The following is an 18,351-nucleotide window of genomic DNA, read 5'->3' as shown; positions in this document are numbered from 1 at the left end:
AAGTGGAGAAGGCCCTGGCTACACTTGGAATCTCCAATTCACGACAAACAGCGAGAAGAAAAAACGACTGGCGCGCAGTTGTAAACTCGTCTATAACTGCTGGAGGTGTCTGCTCCAATAAAGAAGAAGCTAATAATCAATTCACATCATTTTCGCTTGAAATTATTAGCAATTAAATATTAAATCAAATATTTGGATTTAGAGAGTAAAATATGGAATCGAAAAAATGTCATTATGAAATTCTGTTGCATAAAATATATAAGCATTGACAACATTTCCGTTTCAGTGGGCTGGAGGTTTTTGGAAAAATATTTATTTATTTACAATTTGAAGAAAATAAATTCTTGATCCTATTTTTCCTAACCCGCCCACCCTGCGCCGCTTTAATATAGCAATGTTTATTAATACTTGCGTTCGTTCAAGGATCTTTATTCTTCAACACGCAAAATAACACTACTTTGTGTGGTGTACTATTACTTACAGCATAAATTTACCACCACTTTACTTCGGAATGCTGCAAATAAATGAAATCGTACTTACACACATTTACTAAAAACTAAGGGAGATTTTATAGTACAGAGCTTAAGGTTTAAAGGAAATTGCTTCCAAAACAAAGTAAACATTTAGATACCAAATAAAATATAAATTTCCAGGCTGTTCGACGCATCTTTGTATGTACTTAGCATTGTTGTGCCGGACAACAAAGTTGTCATCGTCACCCATGGCCACCTTAGTAACATAACAACAATCACAATTGATATTATTGCTCACATCCAGAAATTGTGGTATGACATTTCATCAGACTCTTAAGTTTTGATTTGTTGTGTTGTAATGGAAATTGCCGAAGTTTGGTAGTCTCCATGTCAGTAGTGGCGGGTTTAAGATTGAAGAGGCTCTCTAGAAATTTAGTTAGATCATTGGATCGAAACAAGTTGACCTATGAGCGAGGATAATCGATGGTATGCATGTACCAAAAACGACATACAATTTAGAAAAATGTATCAGCGCCACCTAAAACCGCTCTTGAAAGTTTGCGGCAGGAAAAGCGGCCTATCTGTTCAATTGCACCGCTCACATATGGGAATTATGTATGGACATGTATGTTAGCTTCATCTGTAATTATTGCTGCCAGTCGGAAGTTCTTTTCTCCATTAAATGTCAGGTTGAATATTAATTTTTGCAATCTGTAAGCTTTGCAGCCGAAATATTGTAATAAACCTCCTTTAAGGGGCAGGAGAATTGCCTCACACAGAGAAAGTTTTACGTATATTAAATATTGATTGTAAAAGAAATTATTTCAAAATGGCATACATGTTTTGGTTGAATGATTTTCTTGTGCAATGAATTGCCGATGACTTTTATTTTTCGTTTTGCAAATCACAATTGCTTCATTGGTATTTCGAAATGTTTGTATTGTAAAAGTGAAATAATATTGGTGCGGCCAATAAAGAAAAGCGTAGACGGAACTTGAAGCAATAACACTTAGAAGAGGTAATTTCGGATGGCTTTTCCCATCTCATGTCTCTGCCACGGGACCACTGGACTAAGTATTACTTCATGGGAGAGAGGTAGACATTAAAGAGTCCTCTATTGTGCAGACTGACTGATGCCTAATCTCTTGTAAAAGTCTCAATCTTATCACAATTAGAATTCACTGACAGCTTTCCATTTTACAGGGGACTCGCGCATAATGCAGTCAAATTTTCCACAGTGAGACACTCACTCTTACACTTCACTTGCAGCCATTTTCACAAATTATTGCTGCGTCCACTCCATTTGCTCCCTACTGGATCTATCCATGTGAGTGGCTGAATGCACAGGAATTTCCATTGTGCGAGTAATCCAAGCATTGAAAATATTTATTGTATTAAGCAGAAGAAATGCAAATGAAGCAAAGCAAAAGGGAGAGAATTGCACAAATGAGCGAAGGCAAATGCTCAGAACAAAAGCGCTCATTATGAATTTCAAATCCGCTAACTGTAACAGAATGATGAAACGAGAGCCTTGGCATTTTTCAGATAATATGCTAACTGCTTATCTGTTTCCCTAAATGTGCGCTTATAATGCCTCTCTTAGCGGAATTATTTATTTTCTTGCGAAATTTTTATTTACTTTGATCCGAGAAATTCAACGATACATAAATGTACTTAAGTTATTTCCTCAGTTTCGTGCAGCGCGGCCATGTGGAAGACGCCTCTTTGTGCAATTAATTTGGATATTAAAATGCCTTTATTCTAGTTGTTTTCAGATATTTACGATGCTAATTTGATTGATCCAAAAATTGCGTTTACGGCGAAATAATTTGATAGTTGTTGGAAGAGGCCGGAATGCGTGATGATAAAGAGCTAGACAAACAGGCCGACAGGCGTAATGCTCGAAAGTTGTACGAAAAGAAGCGGCGGCTAACAGAAGGTTTCAAATACGGCGGCGAAAAACTGACAAGGTGTATGTATCAGCTTCTTTGTAGAATATGTTCGGATGAAAGCCTGCCCGACGATCGGAACCTAACTGTGCTCTGCCCATACCACATAAAAGAGGCCCCACAATCTGCGTCACTTACAGGGGGATAAACTCCCTTAATATCGCAAATAAGCTTTTATAAAGCATGGTGTGTAAAAGACTGAAGTCCACCATTAATAAACTGATGGGACCTTATCAGTCTGGATTTAGATTTGGAAAATCTACAATCGACCAGATTTTTCTCATGCGCCAAATTTTTGAAAAGATCCGTGAAATGAAGATCTCTCCGAACCGTTCGCTAATAAGCGAGATTTCAGGCAAGGAGACTCCCTATCGTGCGACTTCTTTAAACTGGTGCTGGAGATTATAATACGAGCTGCAGAGCTAAATAGGGTAGATACAATCTTCTTTCAGAAGAAAAGTAAAATCATCTTTAGACGTACAAAGACCAAACTCTATAACTTCCTCATTATTGCCGTCCTGCTATAAGGTGCGGAGGCATAGTCAATAATATCATCTGACGAGTTGGCCTTAGGAGTGTTCGAGAGAAAGGTTTTAAGGAAGATTTATTGCCCTTTGCGCATTGGCAATGGCGAATATCGCAGTCGATGGAAGGGTGAACTGTACGAGATAAGCGGCAACATTGACGTAGTTCAGCGAATCAAGAGACACCGGATATGTTGGCTAGGTTATGTTGTCCGGATGGAAGAGAACACTCCAGCTTTGAAGGTCTTCGATGCAGTACCTGCCGGTGGAAGCAGAGTGAAAGGAAGATGTCTACTCCGTCGAATAGATTAGATGAAAAGGGAGCTGGCTGCACTTGGGATTTTGAATTGGCGCAAAATAGTGAAAAGAAGAAACGACTGGAGCGCTGTTGTTAACTCGGCTATAACCGCGTAAGCGCTGTTTACGCCTGTAAAAAAAAGAAGTTAACACTCATAACTTCTTGATATAATTTTTTACTTTTTGACTTTTGGCGATGACGGAAATCATTTTCCGTCTTTGAGATTATGAGTTCTGTATAATATTTTAATAGACATGATTCATTTTCTGTTTTCTTTTCTTTACATTAAATTTTACGTTAATTTTGAGAAAAGCTTAAATTAAGGCTTTCATTCTTTCAGCGGCGATGCGATGCTTAAACGGCACTTTATTGCTTAGCCAAAAAAATGCCGATTTCATGGCGCTCATGTGACATATCCAAACCAATTTAATGCGTTAAACACCAGTTTCGGTTCGAAAACAAAAACAACAAATGAAATTTGGATAAATGCATGCTTCGAATACTGCGTCGACATGTATGTGCATGTATGTGCACAAGTATGTAAGTGTGTGTGTGTGCATTAATGCACTTATGCATGTAAGTATTAGATTTTAGCGGAATTTTCGTGGCCACAAAACAACGAGTCAACAGTCAGAGTGACGCTTATTGCGAACCGCTCGCATTGTGGCGACAAAACATTTCACATGCTTCGTATTTATGTGGCATAGTGGCAACGCAACACTCAAAAACAAAGAGGCTTACATCGGTACAAAAGTGCCGCAAACATTTGCGAAGTACCGTATATACATATATGTACAACAAGCTGTTGGCTTCGGTGCTGCTTTCACCAATAAACACCAAAATGAGCTCGAGGCTCGAATGCTTGGAAGGTTTGCGATAAGGCGTCCTCTTCAGCCAAGCATTCACAAAGGGAGTTACAGTTATAGAAAAGAGTAGGATCGCCCATTATAAATGAAGGTTGTGGAAACTTCTTGGAGCATGACACTAAATATTCGGGGTGTTTGGAAACTTCCATTTTGTTGAAATATTGAGAAAATATCTTTGCCCATTCAGAAAGTTACTCGAACAAACCCGTTTTCGGTTGGATATGTAGGATGAGTTTAGGGAAAAAAACTTGATTGTACCTTTTCACTCATTCTCTTATACATAAATAGGCAAAAAACAACAACATTAAGCTGCGATTTGGTGCTTTCAAGTCTCCCGGGGAGCCCCGCCAGTCTCAACAACCTCATGATACAAAACGAGCTTTGCCTTTACTGAAATTTTCAGCTGCTTCTAATTTGGTTTCCATAAAATAGCTTGTAATGCAATTGTTCATCTCAAATGAGGCGAAGTTGAGAGTGTTCACCATGGCGTATGCGTGATAATGAATGAAAGCCGATTTCAAAACATCTGTCTCGCACTTGATTGCGTCGAGAAACACGTTTTCCCATCCCTTGCGGCAATATGTGCCTATAAATACACCCTTCAATGCCGACTTAAAGTCAATTACTGCATCCAACTCATTGACCAAAGCATAGATTTATGAGTGTTTGTTAGCATCCGTGTGTCGCTATTGTCTTCTGGGAGCCAACAACTAATTAAACTCGCCCCAAATACAAAAACAAAAACAACCAATAAGTAAAGTAGTCGCCGCAGCTGAAAGCATGTGCGTGTGTGTGTGCAGGTTTAAATTCAATTATATGTAACGGTACTGTATTTGAGGTCATTATTATTGCGCCTTTATGTGCTCGGACATAAATGCCTGAGTAAACACCTTGTATACACATATTAACGTCTAATTTCTGTACGACACAGGCATATATGTAAGTGCGTGCGCATGTTCTTTCCCTCCGCTCCTTTGGCTCAAGTCCTGCAGTGGTTATGGCTGTATTGCTGTTGTTGTTGTACATTTTAATGAAATGTTTGCTCCTTACGTCCATTCATACATAATATGTGGACTAATCGAGTTGTGGCATAAGCATCGACGTATACAGGGTGTTCCAATTGCTGATAAAGAAGGGTGTCAGTGTTTTATAAGTAAACGGGTCAGAAAAATCGGAAGAATTGCGAGGAATTAATCTTTGAATTGAAGGCACTTTTCAAAAAAAACTCATAACCTAAAAAGTATCTTGGGAAATTCCTTCGGTTGCAAAAGGTTTGGAATTTATTTTAGCCACACAGAAACACCGTTGTTAGAAAAATGTGCTTCTTCAGTTAAAAATGAAAAAAAAAAAATGTAATCTCAAACTGGGACTTAAAACTAAAATACAAATTTTATTTCCAATTTTGAGGCAAAAAATTTAATTTCGTTCCTTAATTGTTAAAAAAAAATCTGATCCCGCTTAGCTGACCCTTTTACTAAACGTGCACCACAAATTCCGTTTTGGGCACTACGCCTGTTTTTACCCATGATTCATGTCTTCATATACGAGCGTTGGTATATTTTTCGTAATTGGCTTTTGATAATATTAAAATGAGTTTAGCAAATCTGTTATGTGTGTTTATTCGCTTGGGGGTGTTACTAACTAGTTGTATTTAAATATTCAATTAGTATTTATGTAAATACTTAACGTAAATATCTCTCACAGCATTGAGCAATAAGTGTCTTCAGCAGTAGTTATGTGAGGGTAGAAATTGCTTTAAAAGCCACAGGGTTGATGTTGTGCAGCATCCAGTTGTTTTTGCATAAACAACTTAAACGTGAATAAGTTGAACTACTTATTTATCTTAAGATATTTAATGTTTATTAAATACTTTCAAGAAATCAGGTCTAAAAATTACTGATCAGCTGTTCAATTTGGCTCTTTTGAAAGCACTTTCATGAGCTTGGTGCGAAACCTATATTCCATTTCCATTGAATTGCCTTCACATGCTTTTGAAACAAAATAGCAGCGATACAAACTGACCTATGAAAATCAAGCCCTTGTATTGAAAACTTTTTTTATTTCATAAGCTATCATCTGCATGAAATTTGGCACGCATTTTTACACAACGCAACGCTTTAATCTCCAGATCGGACCTCTGTAGCATATTGGTGAGCGATCAAATCAAGATGAAATCTTTATAAAAGATATTTTTGCCCAATTAAGAAACTTTAATTCAGCTTAAAGGCTGTTTATATCAAACAGCAGAGTTAAAAAGAACCTGAAAAACGGATTTCGTTGGATGTTACGCCGTCACAATTATTCATCAGAGTTATACAAGGTACATTCCAAAGTAAACAGGACTTAAAAAAAAACAGAACAATTGGTTTTTTTCGGCCGGTGCAAGCCTTTTCAATGGCCTCTACGTCTGCATAACGCTTTCCTTTTATGGGCAAATGCATTTTTCCGAAAAGGAAGAAAACGCACGGTGCCATATCAGGTGAATACGGGGAGTGGTTAATGGTTAAAATGTGATTTTTGGTCAAATAATAGGTCACAAGCGTCAAACGATGAGACGGCGCATTATCGAGCAACAAACGCCAACTTTCATCTTCGCGATATTCGGGCCGAACTCGTCGAATACGGCAGACCAAACGCTTCAAAACTCCAAGGTAGAATACCGCATTAACGTTTTGGCCAAGTGGAAAAAATTCTTTGTGGACAATAGCCTTGGAATCATAAAAACAAATCAGCAACTTTTGACTTTTCCATGCACGATTTTTTGGGTTTCGGCTCGTGTGGTGCCTTCCATTCAGCACTTTGGCGTTTAGTTTCGGGATCATATTGGAAACACCCCGTCTCGTCACCAGTCACAATATTGTAAAGGAAGTTTTTGACCTCTTTAATGATGTCCTTCGAATGTTGGATTCTGAGCAATTTTTGGTCGTCAGTCAATTTGTGCAGAACAAGCCGCACATACATACACCTCTCGTAAGCCCAAATGTTTGGTCAAGATGCGATAAATCGATGTTTTGGAGATGTTCAATTCCATTATGGATTTCAATGATGATTTCGGCGTACAGAATTTTGAAGAATTCACGTCATTTACGACCACTTTGAAAACGTTGAAACCACTATACAGTGCTGTTACGGGATAGGCAACCATCGCCAAAAACTTGTTTCCTTAATTGAAACGTTTCGGTAAAAGTTTTACTAATTTTAAAACAAATTTGAATGTTGGCTCTTTGTTCGAAGCTCATTTTCGCACCGATAACACAAACATGCTGACACAATAACTTCACTTCCAATATTTTGAAATGTCATGAAATTCTCACTGGACAATCCATAAAAACTCTAACGCATCAGTCGAGACATAGATTGCGCCACCAGGGGGCGCTAGATTGGAAAATTCCTGTTTACTTTGGAACACACCTTGGGTTAAGAAATGTTTCTGTGAAAAGTATTATTAATTGTCTTTGATTTCTCTGCTCACTACTGCTCTCTTGTAAAAAAAATTGCATGTAAAACAACAACAAGTATATCGTGTTCAATTTAAGGTTTGAACTCTTGTGCTCGAACTTATAAATTAGCAAAACGCTTAGTAGCCAACACAAATTTGCACAGGCGTTTGTTTTCCATTCCCGCCAGCTCAGTTGGATGTCTGAAGGTATGCGCTCCCAACTATTTAAATTAAGTGAAATAAGTTTAACGCAGGACAGTTAAGAAGGAAGCATTGAGTTGTTTCCATCTCATCTTCTTCCACGCAGCTTCTGCAGATGGCGTCTGGTAGGATTCTCAGCTTTCCTGCGCGATCGCCTAGAGGGCAATGGCTCGTTAAAAGCCCCAAATCGAGGGAAAGGCTAGCTTTACTGAGGGCAAAGAGATCACCAGATCTCCCGATCTCGGGGGCATTTTCTTACCAGCTCATCAGCTTTACAGTTTCCTGCTATTCCTCTGCGGCCTGGCACCCATATCAGTCTCATCCCAAAGGCACTCGATGCTATTGATAGCGAAGTTGGGCACTCTTTGACCAACTCTGAATGCATTGTTAATGAGCTCAAGGTATTGCCGCTCTGCTATCTGAGTAGATTCTCCAAAGGATGGTGCACTCCGGAGCAATAAACCTACTGCTATTTTAATGGCTGCAATTTCAGCCTGGAAGACACTGCAATAGTCTGGAACTCTGAACCTAGACTTAATAGAGAGTTCCTGACACTAAACGGTTTGACTCATTCGTGAAGAAGCTCACTGCCCCTCTTCTACAACGAATTATTTCCTCCCTCCTTGTTATATAAGTGGAGAAGGAGCCGCCAGAGTTCCGTTTGGTCACTCCATGATCTTATATTAGTTCATAGAAAACAAAAATATTGGGTTATAGCTACGTTTTTTAACTCAAAAAACAATTTCACCATAAAGAAAGAATCATAAGGCAGCTAATCGAAGGCAGCTATATTTTCGGTGCATCCGAAATGCGCGAAAAGAAAACTGCGCCAAAGTCTGATTTGAAGAAGCCATCAACACCCGCCAGAATGATAACAAATAAACACAGTCGACGCATACTAAATACATTCCTCTGATTTGGCGTAATGAACGGTAGAATTTTACTATACAATAGTTAACATTTATTTCTGGCAACTAGTAGTTATGTGCGCTTAACTTTGTTAAAAGCTCAGTAATTTCGTTCTATTAAAGTTCTATTGAAATTTAAGGCCATCCGTATATTGATCAGAGTGTTTATGCAGCAATAAAAGGGAAGAGAAGAGTTGGAACCACAAAGCCACTATGCGCACTCACATACGTATTATATAAGCCATACATATGGCTCTATATATACCCATGTACATGCATCACAGCTTAAAGGCAGCACAAGAGTCAACACTTTAGCCGCTCAACAGTTGATCCTCTTGTGGTTAGAGGCACAAAAAATTCAGCGCACATTATCAATTCTGCAGCGCAAAAGTTTTGGCGCAGCTAACACTAAATAAACACAACTAACAATCGAAAAAGTAACGGAGATAAATGTGTAAATCTCCGGCTTAGAATTTAGTTAGTTACGCGCAAAATATTGGCTTTTTTTGCCGCCGTCAAAGTGAAACAAATCCCTGAAACCCCATTTTTTCTCCTAATACTCAATTCTATTCAATTTAAATTTAACGATAGTTTTTTTTTTTAGCTATTTGGCTGTTGCGTTCATGTGCTTTAGTTTCAGCATTAAACGGTGGTGCGCTCCCAGCCACCGCGCGCTCGCTGAGCGCACTCCTTGTGGCTGCTAATTTCAGCACAGTTGCTTACCAAATAATTTACCTATCAAATATTTGTACTACAGCCAACAACGAGCAACTCCGCGCTCCCCGCTTCCTGTTCGGCGCGCACTTGTTTCTGTATTGCCTAATTCGCATAAATTAAAATGTGCCTGCCTAGTTTGCCAGCCCACACGGCCGGACTGCTTTTCGCCACACCAGCGTCGCACCCCTTCAATTTGTTGTTGTGCTGTGCAATAGGTTCTTGTTCGCATTATTTTCCCATCCTCCCACTGGCGGTGCCCCATGTAGTTGAAACCGCCTACTGATGTAGACGACTGCTTTACCCATGTTGGGAACCATTCGTTTTCGGTCGATTGATTTAAATGAAATATTTCGTTGTTGTTGCTTTTAATTTTGCCAGCATTTTGTAGCACTAATACCACATGAACGATAGGAGTTGTAGTTTTGTTGTTGTCAGTCCTTTACATCTTTGTAATGGAATCGATTTACGGGGGTTGCATTCGTGTATTTTAATTCTCTGTCAATATTCGAAGGTACTTAGGCAATTCATATGGGTGGGGGGCATGCCTTTCGTAAAGTGCACAGTACCACCACAGCACTTAGCGTCATAAACGCCCAGATAGTTCGTGGCCTTAACCAAAATTCACCCAGTGAGAGAACGATCTTCGTAGTGTTGGACTTGTCAAAAGCCTTTGACACAGTCAGTCACACAATTCTACTGCAGGATATTGAAAAAATCACGCTCCCTCTAGAACTAAAGAGGTGGTTCATGAACAACCTGAGCGGTTGTCAATCATTCGTACTGTTTCAAGGAGAAAATCAAAACTGAGAACAGTTAAATAAAGGGTTACCCACGGTGGTGTTCTCTCCCCGCTTTAGTTTAACTTCTATATCTCGAAACTCTCACATCCACCAGAGGGAGTTGCCATAACCTCGTACGCTGATGATTAAACGATATTGACGTCGGGCAATGGAATCGATGGCATGTGTTCAAAGGTAAACGGCTTTCTCTCCGATCTTTCTCGTTTCTTCTCTGCACGGACATAACACTCTCCCCCGGCAAATTCACAGCGACCATATTTACAAACTGGACGAAGGAGTATAGACTTGACCTTAATATTGCAGTCGTTGGCGTCAAGATTCCGACTGTCAATAATCTTAAGATTTTAGATGTAACTTTTGATAGTATATGCTCCTTCACTCCTCATACGACTGCCAAAGTACAGAGCCGCAACAAAATCTTCAAGGCGCTAGCCGGCAGCACATAGGGAATGGACAAAGGAACGTTGTTGGCAACTTACAAAGCAATCGGCCGGCCGGTCCTCAACTACTTCACACTTGCCTCCTGATGTCTCATCTGACACCTTTCTCCCTTTGGTCCGACCTCGTCGTTTCTTGGGCCTCTCGTTAGGTGACGTCGACGACAACTTAGCAAATCCCTACCATCCTAACGGGGATTAGGTACTCGCTAAAACAACAACAACAGGCAATTCATGATATATTCAACTGATTTGAATATCTGAATGAGAGATGGATTTGCTTTGAGAATATTTGGAAGGATAAAACCAGAAAACCAGATGCTTTTTAGGAGCTCGCCGTTCTTAGATTAGTCTCTGGTAATCCAACATCTGTTGCAGTTGTTCTTTTTAGTATAATTATCTCTGTTCTATTTTTTTGCTTATAATTTCCATAAATACATATATCTCGACTGTTTTCGATTTTTCAATAAAGTTCCTTTCAAGCATACTTCATGTCTGACTTTTCATCTCGAGTAATATTACTTCCTTTCGTAGTTGAAGAGACCGCTTAAAGCCACGATTTGCTTACTAATGTTGAAGACTGCTCTTAATAAAAACATGATTCCTGCACTTGACTGTTCAAAACATCTATACTTAGGGAAACTTTGCTGATATTGTAAATCGAAGACAATTAATTTGCAATTTAGACAACACGAGTGAAAAATGTTCACTTTATTGCGAGGCCGCGGGCAATTTCGTTTTAATAATAAGCAAAATTCGATATTCATTTCAAGTCAAAGTCAGGCGGAACATCTCGGGTGTTGAGTTTCCTTTTATTGCGTGCTCGAAGTAAGCACACGCACAATAAATCAAAGTCAAGGCAAATAATTTTGCTAGTTTTCAAGGGATCTCTTCTCTGGTGTGTACGTGTATGTGTGCGTAGGGGTGCGTGCCACGCACAGATTTTATGCCTTTCAGAATTGCGAGGTAAATGAGAAAATGTCTTTGGCAATGATACAGGCAGCGTGTGCCTTTTTTTGAAAAGATAAAAAATTATTTTTCTTATTTGCTGGTTTTGGGTTTGATTTGGCAATAAAATACGACTACATGAAGCAAGAATAATTGTGTGGAAAATTGATTGGCTTTGTGGGAAAACGAACTGCCATCCTTCGAATCAATATTTATACTTTCCAATATGTCATTGTTACACAGCACACACATGTGGACACTTGCGTATTGTTTGCCAATTAAAGGTGATTAATGATGGGGCAAATCCAACAACAATGTTTGAGTAACTTGTTGCAGCATAAGCGTTTATTTGTTGTGCTACCAAATATTCCTTTTCGCATTTGATTGTTCCAGAGCATTTAAGGCTCTTTGAATTCAGCGTATGAAGTGGTGAGATTTGTAAAATCATTATGATGAGAGTGTACACGAAGACCGTGGAGTGTCAATTCGGCGCCGTTCGCAGCAACTCAGACTACCGACGCATTTAACGTCGAGATCTTAAATAGAAAGCGCATAATATATAACTTGTGCAAGAACTGAATCCGCTTGACCTTCCCAAACGACCTCGCTTCGTTCTATGGGCTCTTGAAAAGTTCCAAAAATATCCGACGGTTCTGAGCTAAATTTGGTTCAGCGATGAGGCCAATTTACGTCTCAATAGATATGTAAACAAGCAAAATTGCCGCATTTGGGACGAAGAGCAATCTGAAAGGATTCAAGAGCTGCCATTTCATCCTGAAAAAATAAAAAAATTGGTGTAGTTTGTTGGCCGGTGGAATCATCGGACAATATTTCTTCAAAAATAATACCGGTGAGAACGTAACCTTAAATGGCGACCGTTATCGCGCCATTATAACCGACAATTTGATGCCTGAAATTAAAGCTCGTGACATTTGATCTCAACAAGACTGCGCCACTTCACGCATATCACATCTATCAATGGATTTATTGAGAGAAAACTTCGGAGAGCAGATAAGATCGTGTGAAATCAAACCGTAGACGCATTTTTCCTGGAGATATTAAAATGTAAAGTCTAGGCGGACAATCCTGCTTGGATTCAGGCCTTGGAGCAAAACACAAGTATGTCATTCGCCAGTTACCAGTGAAAATGCTCGAACGAGTCGTGGAAAATTGAACTCAACGGATGGAGCATCTGGGACGTAGCCGCCACATTTGAAAGAGATAGTCTTCAAAAAATATATGAAAGATCTTTCAAATAATAATAACCATTCTCCACCAAATTTGAAGTTTCTGTGTTTTTTCTTTAAAAAAGTAGTGAACCTCGAAATGGATTTGATTGACTATCAGTTAAACCCATAGGCCCTTCGCTCCTCTCTGATACATCATGTACAATTAAAATCCAATAAAGCAGTACAGTAGTAGAACTACCTAGAAGGAGTCTTGGGTTTTAGAAAAAGTTTGATTAGGTACTTGTTTTCCCAGTGGATTGTATTTGAGACCTTAAAGCTTTGTCCTACTTCAAAATCAGAAACACTAATACAGTTGAATTTAATCTCTTCAAAGGAGACTTTTTGCTTTTTTATGTTTTCTTTTGGTACTGAGTATATTTTTGTAACTCCTTTGTAAGGTTAATACTAACATTTTACATTTACATAATTTACAGTTTCCCTTTAACTTTTATTTCTGCTTCTCTTATTTTGCGCCGAAAAATTCCGATTTTCAAAACTGTATCTCATACATACATATATTAAAAGCAACAGTTGTTACCGCAAGGGAGTGCGGTGGGAGCAGTTAGAACAAGAAAAAGATAAGGTAAGGGTAAAGGTCGGTGTGTGCTTAAATCTTACTCACACTGATGCTTATTCGTAGAAAGAATTCAGTATTCAAATTTTGCATTTAAAGGCCTTGAGATTGTTTTGCTCAAAGGAATGGCGCTATAAGTACGCGTGTGTAAGCTTAGTCTATGATGTAAGTAAATTTGTTCAATGGTATTTATTGTTGGTCTGTACTATTCTGCCCACACAGAGGATTTCGAAGGCTGATTTCTTATATTTGGCGTATTCCCAGTTTTCGTATTTTTCTTTCTTAGCATTTTTCGAGGGCAGTTCATACACCTGGTGATTCTAAGCTCTTATGCAGGAATGTGCTCATTGCGTACACAAAGTTTGAATCTCTTATCTTCTAACTCTTTCGCGCCTTTTATACTTCTGAGGTTTGGACTAGGCTTCCACTCCCAGTTGTAATCAGACACTCATGCGCCTTTTCGTTTTTATTCCTATCTTCTCTTCATTCTCATCGCTTGCAATGCAAATTGGTTTGCTGGCGAGATAGCGGAATTATCTAGTAAAATTTACCTCGCCTCTATAAACTGTCAGTCTAAGAGAGGAAAATTAATAAAGAAGAAAGCGTCGTTTCGACTAACTATTCCATTAAAAGGCACCTCCAAATTCTTTCGCTGTATTTGTGCTTCCATTTCAAAAACGTCAACTTGCAGAAAAATGAATTTATTGTGGATAAAAATTATAAATATATGTACTTGATAGAATAGTTGAAAATAAAGCGAGAAAGTTTATAGGTACTAACGAAGGTCCAATCGTCGTCCAAAAAGTGAGCTACCGTTACTCGTGTCTTTACCAAAACCTTTTGTATTACCAATCAAACCACTGCAACCAGTCATCATCATCGTTTAAAGAACCAAGCCTTTTGTTTAACTTTTTTAACAAATCCTTTAGTTGTTGGTTTAAGTTATTGTCGGCTTGCGAGTTTATCGATGGATTAGAAGGACTTATTTGGTTATACACGGTAGGTGAAAACAAATGGCCGCCAGCCCGTACGAATTTTGATAAAATGTCAAGAAAATTACTTAAATCACTCGGGCCACCACTCGGACCATTTGGCTGAACAGGGCCACCAATCATATTATTCGGCATCCCAGTGTTATTTTTGTCCGCCACCAATTGCTCCAAAGCATTCGTTATCGCGAATTCCTTATAACCATTTCTCTGGGTCAGGGCGTTCTTTAAGCTGTTGACAACCGAAGTGTCCTTCAAGTTTTCAGCCAGTGATAAAAGATTATTAGTCGTTTGTTTTAAGTCATTTCTGCGATTTTCGTAATATTCAAATTGCTTTTTGGCTTCCAATTTTGCCCTGAGAGAGTTTCGCTTCTCAGTTTGACTACCACCATCGCCCATATTCCTGGCGGTCTGTATTTTATCAATTTCCTCATTGTATTCCATTTCATCCGGTGTAGACGGGAGCCCGATTTTCTTCCCGAGGATTGCGTCCAAATCGCTATTAATCATTGCCAAATCCTCGTCGATATTCTAATTGTGCAAAAGAAGGGTAATTTTAGTTTGGTTTTAAAGTAGAAATAAGATCTGGTGCCCACCTGTGCTCCGACATGCGAGCACAGCAACGCAAGGAGTATTGTGCAGACGGTTACTTGCATCGAAACCATTTTCGCAGCTTAGAAGTTAGGCGGACTTGTGCTCATTCGCTTGGCAACTGTTGACTCAAGTATTTTGCGCCACTAATTTATACAGAAGCGATAATCTTCGCTTAGTTCTAGCTTATCATAAAGAATATTTCAAGAATTTAGTGTTAGAGCAATTATGTGAAGCATAAAGTTAAGAATTGAAGTGTTTTGCACTCATACATACGCACATAAGTACATTGAACAATCAATATCTTCGGTTCAGAAACACTATTTAAAGAATAGCTTGAAGTTCCAGAAATGCACGGCAAGGGAAGGCAAAGTTCGTTCCTCTCGCAGTTTCGTTGGTGTATGTTTCAGTAGTTATGTTTCACTCGGCGCTCAAGACACATTCGGAGTCACAAGTTTCGGAGGGACAGTTGCACTAAAAGCCATTTTTAGCTGAAAAAAACAGCATCACCTCTTCGTTCAATTTAATAATTTTTTTAGTGCAAACGATCTTCCAACTGTAGTCAATCTAGAAAAACGGGGTTGTTGCTTGCGGAAGTAACGAAATTATTTTGTGCGGGCCTCTAGCGCCACTTCTGACATCATCCCAATTGGAAGTACTAGATTTTCTATTATATCCGCCCCATGAATAAAATATTATAAACGTACATACTTGTTTGTCCGTCTTCAGTCCTCAAATGACTGAACTGGACGTCCAGATGACATATTTTATTTCTTTACTTCAAATACTGCTAATATTGCATTACTAGTTATTCACCTTTCTACCAGTTTGCTCACAAAATTTCTCAATTGCTGTTTTATGTGATTGATTTCATCGGTTTAATATTTATCTTCAGCAATAAATTCATTTAAAATATAGTTTTCAATTTCGGAAACCCTCTTTGTTGGTACTTTTTGATGGCATTCAAAATTCAGGTTGCGTTTTGTGTATGATATTTTAACTAAAAATAGCAAAAGCTTTAAGTCTTGGAAAAAATTTGAAGTTAATTTTTAAATTTAACCTTCATAATTGATAATACTAATAAAAAAAAAAATAATCACAAGCCCGAATGCACCCGAATCAAATAACGGCGACCACAAAAAATTGCACATTTTCTCGAAGATTAACTTTAAGGTTGAAGCAACACGAACGCAAATCCCCACAATGCACAAAAAATTTAACAAAATTTAAATTTATAAATTTGCATTAATCCGCGCCAGATTGCTGACTTCGTCCACTGTGCGCTCTTTAGCAAATATGTACTCATAATAAAAGTGCTCACATGCATATAAATCATAAACTGTGCTCATTTATAAAAAACATAATTATGTTTCACTTAAAAATGCAGCTCAGATAAAGTTCAGTAACTCAATTTAACTGAGAGAGCAATTTATTTTATGCTCCTATTGGCCTACATACTTTTTAATGGCAAAACTTGCATTAGAAAAGTTAGCGGCTGTAATGGTGCATACAATAGTCGGGGTTTTCCATATTTGGAAATACTTCTCTTCACAGGCTGTCGGGTCGTTCTCAATATTGTAACTGGAGTTTACATATATGATAGCCATAATCAGATAATTAAAATGCGGGTCTCGCGTTTATGTAGGGCACCCAGCAAAACCATTGATAAATACATTTTCGGATAATTCGCCTTTGAAATTTAAAATCGCGTCCTTCAATTTAACTTGAAAATCAATAACAGTAGATAAGTTATCCAAATTTTTCACTCTTCGTATTATAGTACAGAATATAAAAAAATGGTCTTGAACGATGCAACAAATCCCTCCATTTACATATTTTTTTGGTAAGATTTCAATCTGGCCATCGCTCGTTTCCAATTGCTAAACGTCAAAACCTCCTGAACTCGATCAACTGTCAAAGTTTAGGTGGTTTTGACGTTTAGCAATTGTTCTCTCAATTCCAGTGAGAGAGGAGTTAAACATCTCTTTATCTCTGGTGACGAGCTGAGTTGATTTGGCCATATTCGTCTATCCATCCGTCCGTCTGTATACTTATATGCAGGGATAATGGGATGCCCAACTTATTCCAGTGTGAGAGCGCCTCAAAATAAGCGTTTTTATAACATTTTCCATTATGGCCAGACCGAACAAAATAAGAATTTTTGAGCATTTAAATTAAGACGCCCAACATTTATAACGATTGCAAAATATTATATATTGGACTTCTAATATATGGCGAAACTACAATCCTTTTTTATGATTTTATGGTATATTAAAACAACTAACTTTTGATCGTTCAATGCTTAATAAAGTGAGTTAAGCCTGTTCGTTCTCAATTAATAAATGTTTTTAATCATTTGTAATTGAAATATAATTCTACTATGCAAAACATTTCATGAAATATATTTAAATTTCGCATTTTCTTTGATTTTCATTGTATAAATTTTTATTAGCGATCTTGAACGGCGGCAGCAAATTCCTCCGTACACATATATTTTTTTGGTATAATTTCAATCTGGCCGTTCCAGTCATTCCAATTGCAGAACGTCAAAACCTACCCAATCCAGTCAACTGTCAAAGTTCGGTAGGTGAGCGGTTCTCACATTTCCAGTGACAGGAGAGTTGGGGATCTCTTTATCTCTGCTTATATGCAAACTAGTCAGTGTTTGAGATAGCGCTCTGAAATTTGCATCTGCACCTTTCACATCCAGAAACTGCTCATTTGTTGAACCCATTTTCATTTACTACTCCGTAGCAGCAAAATTTCTAGAATTATTGCTATGCTATAGCACCGCTCTCACTTTGACGGGAGCCATAGCAGAACAATGTAAAAGTATGTGCTCTGCTCGGAGTTTTGTTAAGTAAAAAACTATAGCTGTAGCAATAGCCAAAAATGAAGTGCTGTGCTCTTCTCCGGCATAACGGTAGCAAAAAATTGAGAGAGGTATAAGAGCAGAGCTAATTAAAATTACAATTACAATTGCTGGAACATGATAATCACTGGAATGAAACGATGGACGATGCAAAAGCTACTTCGAATGCAAATGAAGATCGCACACTTTTGCGATAATAATTTCGACATGTCAGCCTTAAAATCCGCGGCAATTATGTGATACGAACAAAAATGACATTGCCGAAGACATTTTACATCGTATTCGCTAATAAATGGAAATGGGTCAATTCCAGTTGATACTTCTGGTGGTTTGATATCAATTCCATCTGCCGTTTATCAATTCACAAAAGATGACACGGACATTGGCCAAATTATCGTAACTACGATTCCTTAAGTGTACGCGCAATGTTAGCTGCCAAAAATACCGATGTTGTTGGAAGATTCAAAGTCAAATTCCGGGAGACTTGTGCTCATAAAAATGGATCGATCGTCTTGACAATGAAGACGACGCCGTGA

General features: G+C 38.3%; 1 protein-coding gene across 1 annotated transcript; it reads right to left on the bottom strand.

The window, feature by feature from the left end:
• Positions 1–14,208: 14,208 nt before the first annotated feature.
• LOC120772478 lies at positions 14,209–15,017 on the bottom strand. Its single transcript, XM_040101125.1, has 2 exons — positions 14,949–15,017; positions 14,209–14,883 (listed from the first exon to the last, which is right to left on the bottom strand). The coding sequence occupies exons 1-2, from the start codon at positions 15,015–15,017 to the stop codon at positions 14,209–14,211; spliced, it is 744 nt and encodes a 247-aa protein (XP_039957059.1).
• Positions 15,018–18,351: the final 3,334 nt, after the last annotated feature.

The sequence above is a fragment of the Bactrocera tryoni genome, chromosome 1 (assembly GCF_016617805.1).
Source record: "Bactrocera tryoni isolate S06 chromosome 1, CSIRO_BtryS06_freeze2, whole genome shotgun sequence".
NCBI classification, from domain to species: Eukaryota; Metazoa; Arthropoda; class Insecta; order Diptera; family Tephritidae; genus Bactrocera; species Bactrocera tryoni.
The sequence above is the reverse complement of the archived record's forward strand: the minus strand, read 5'-3'. Positions and strand labels throughout refer to the sequence as shown.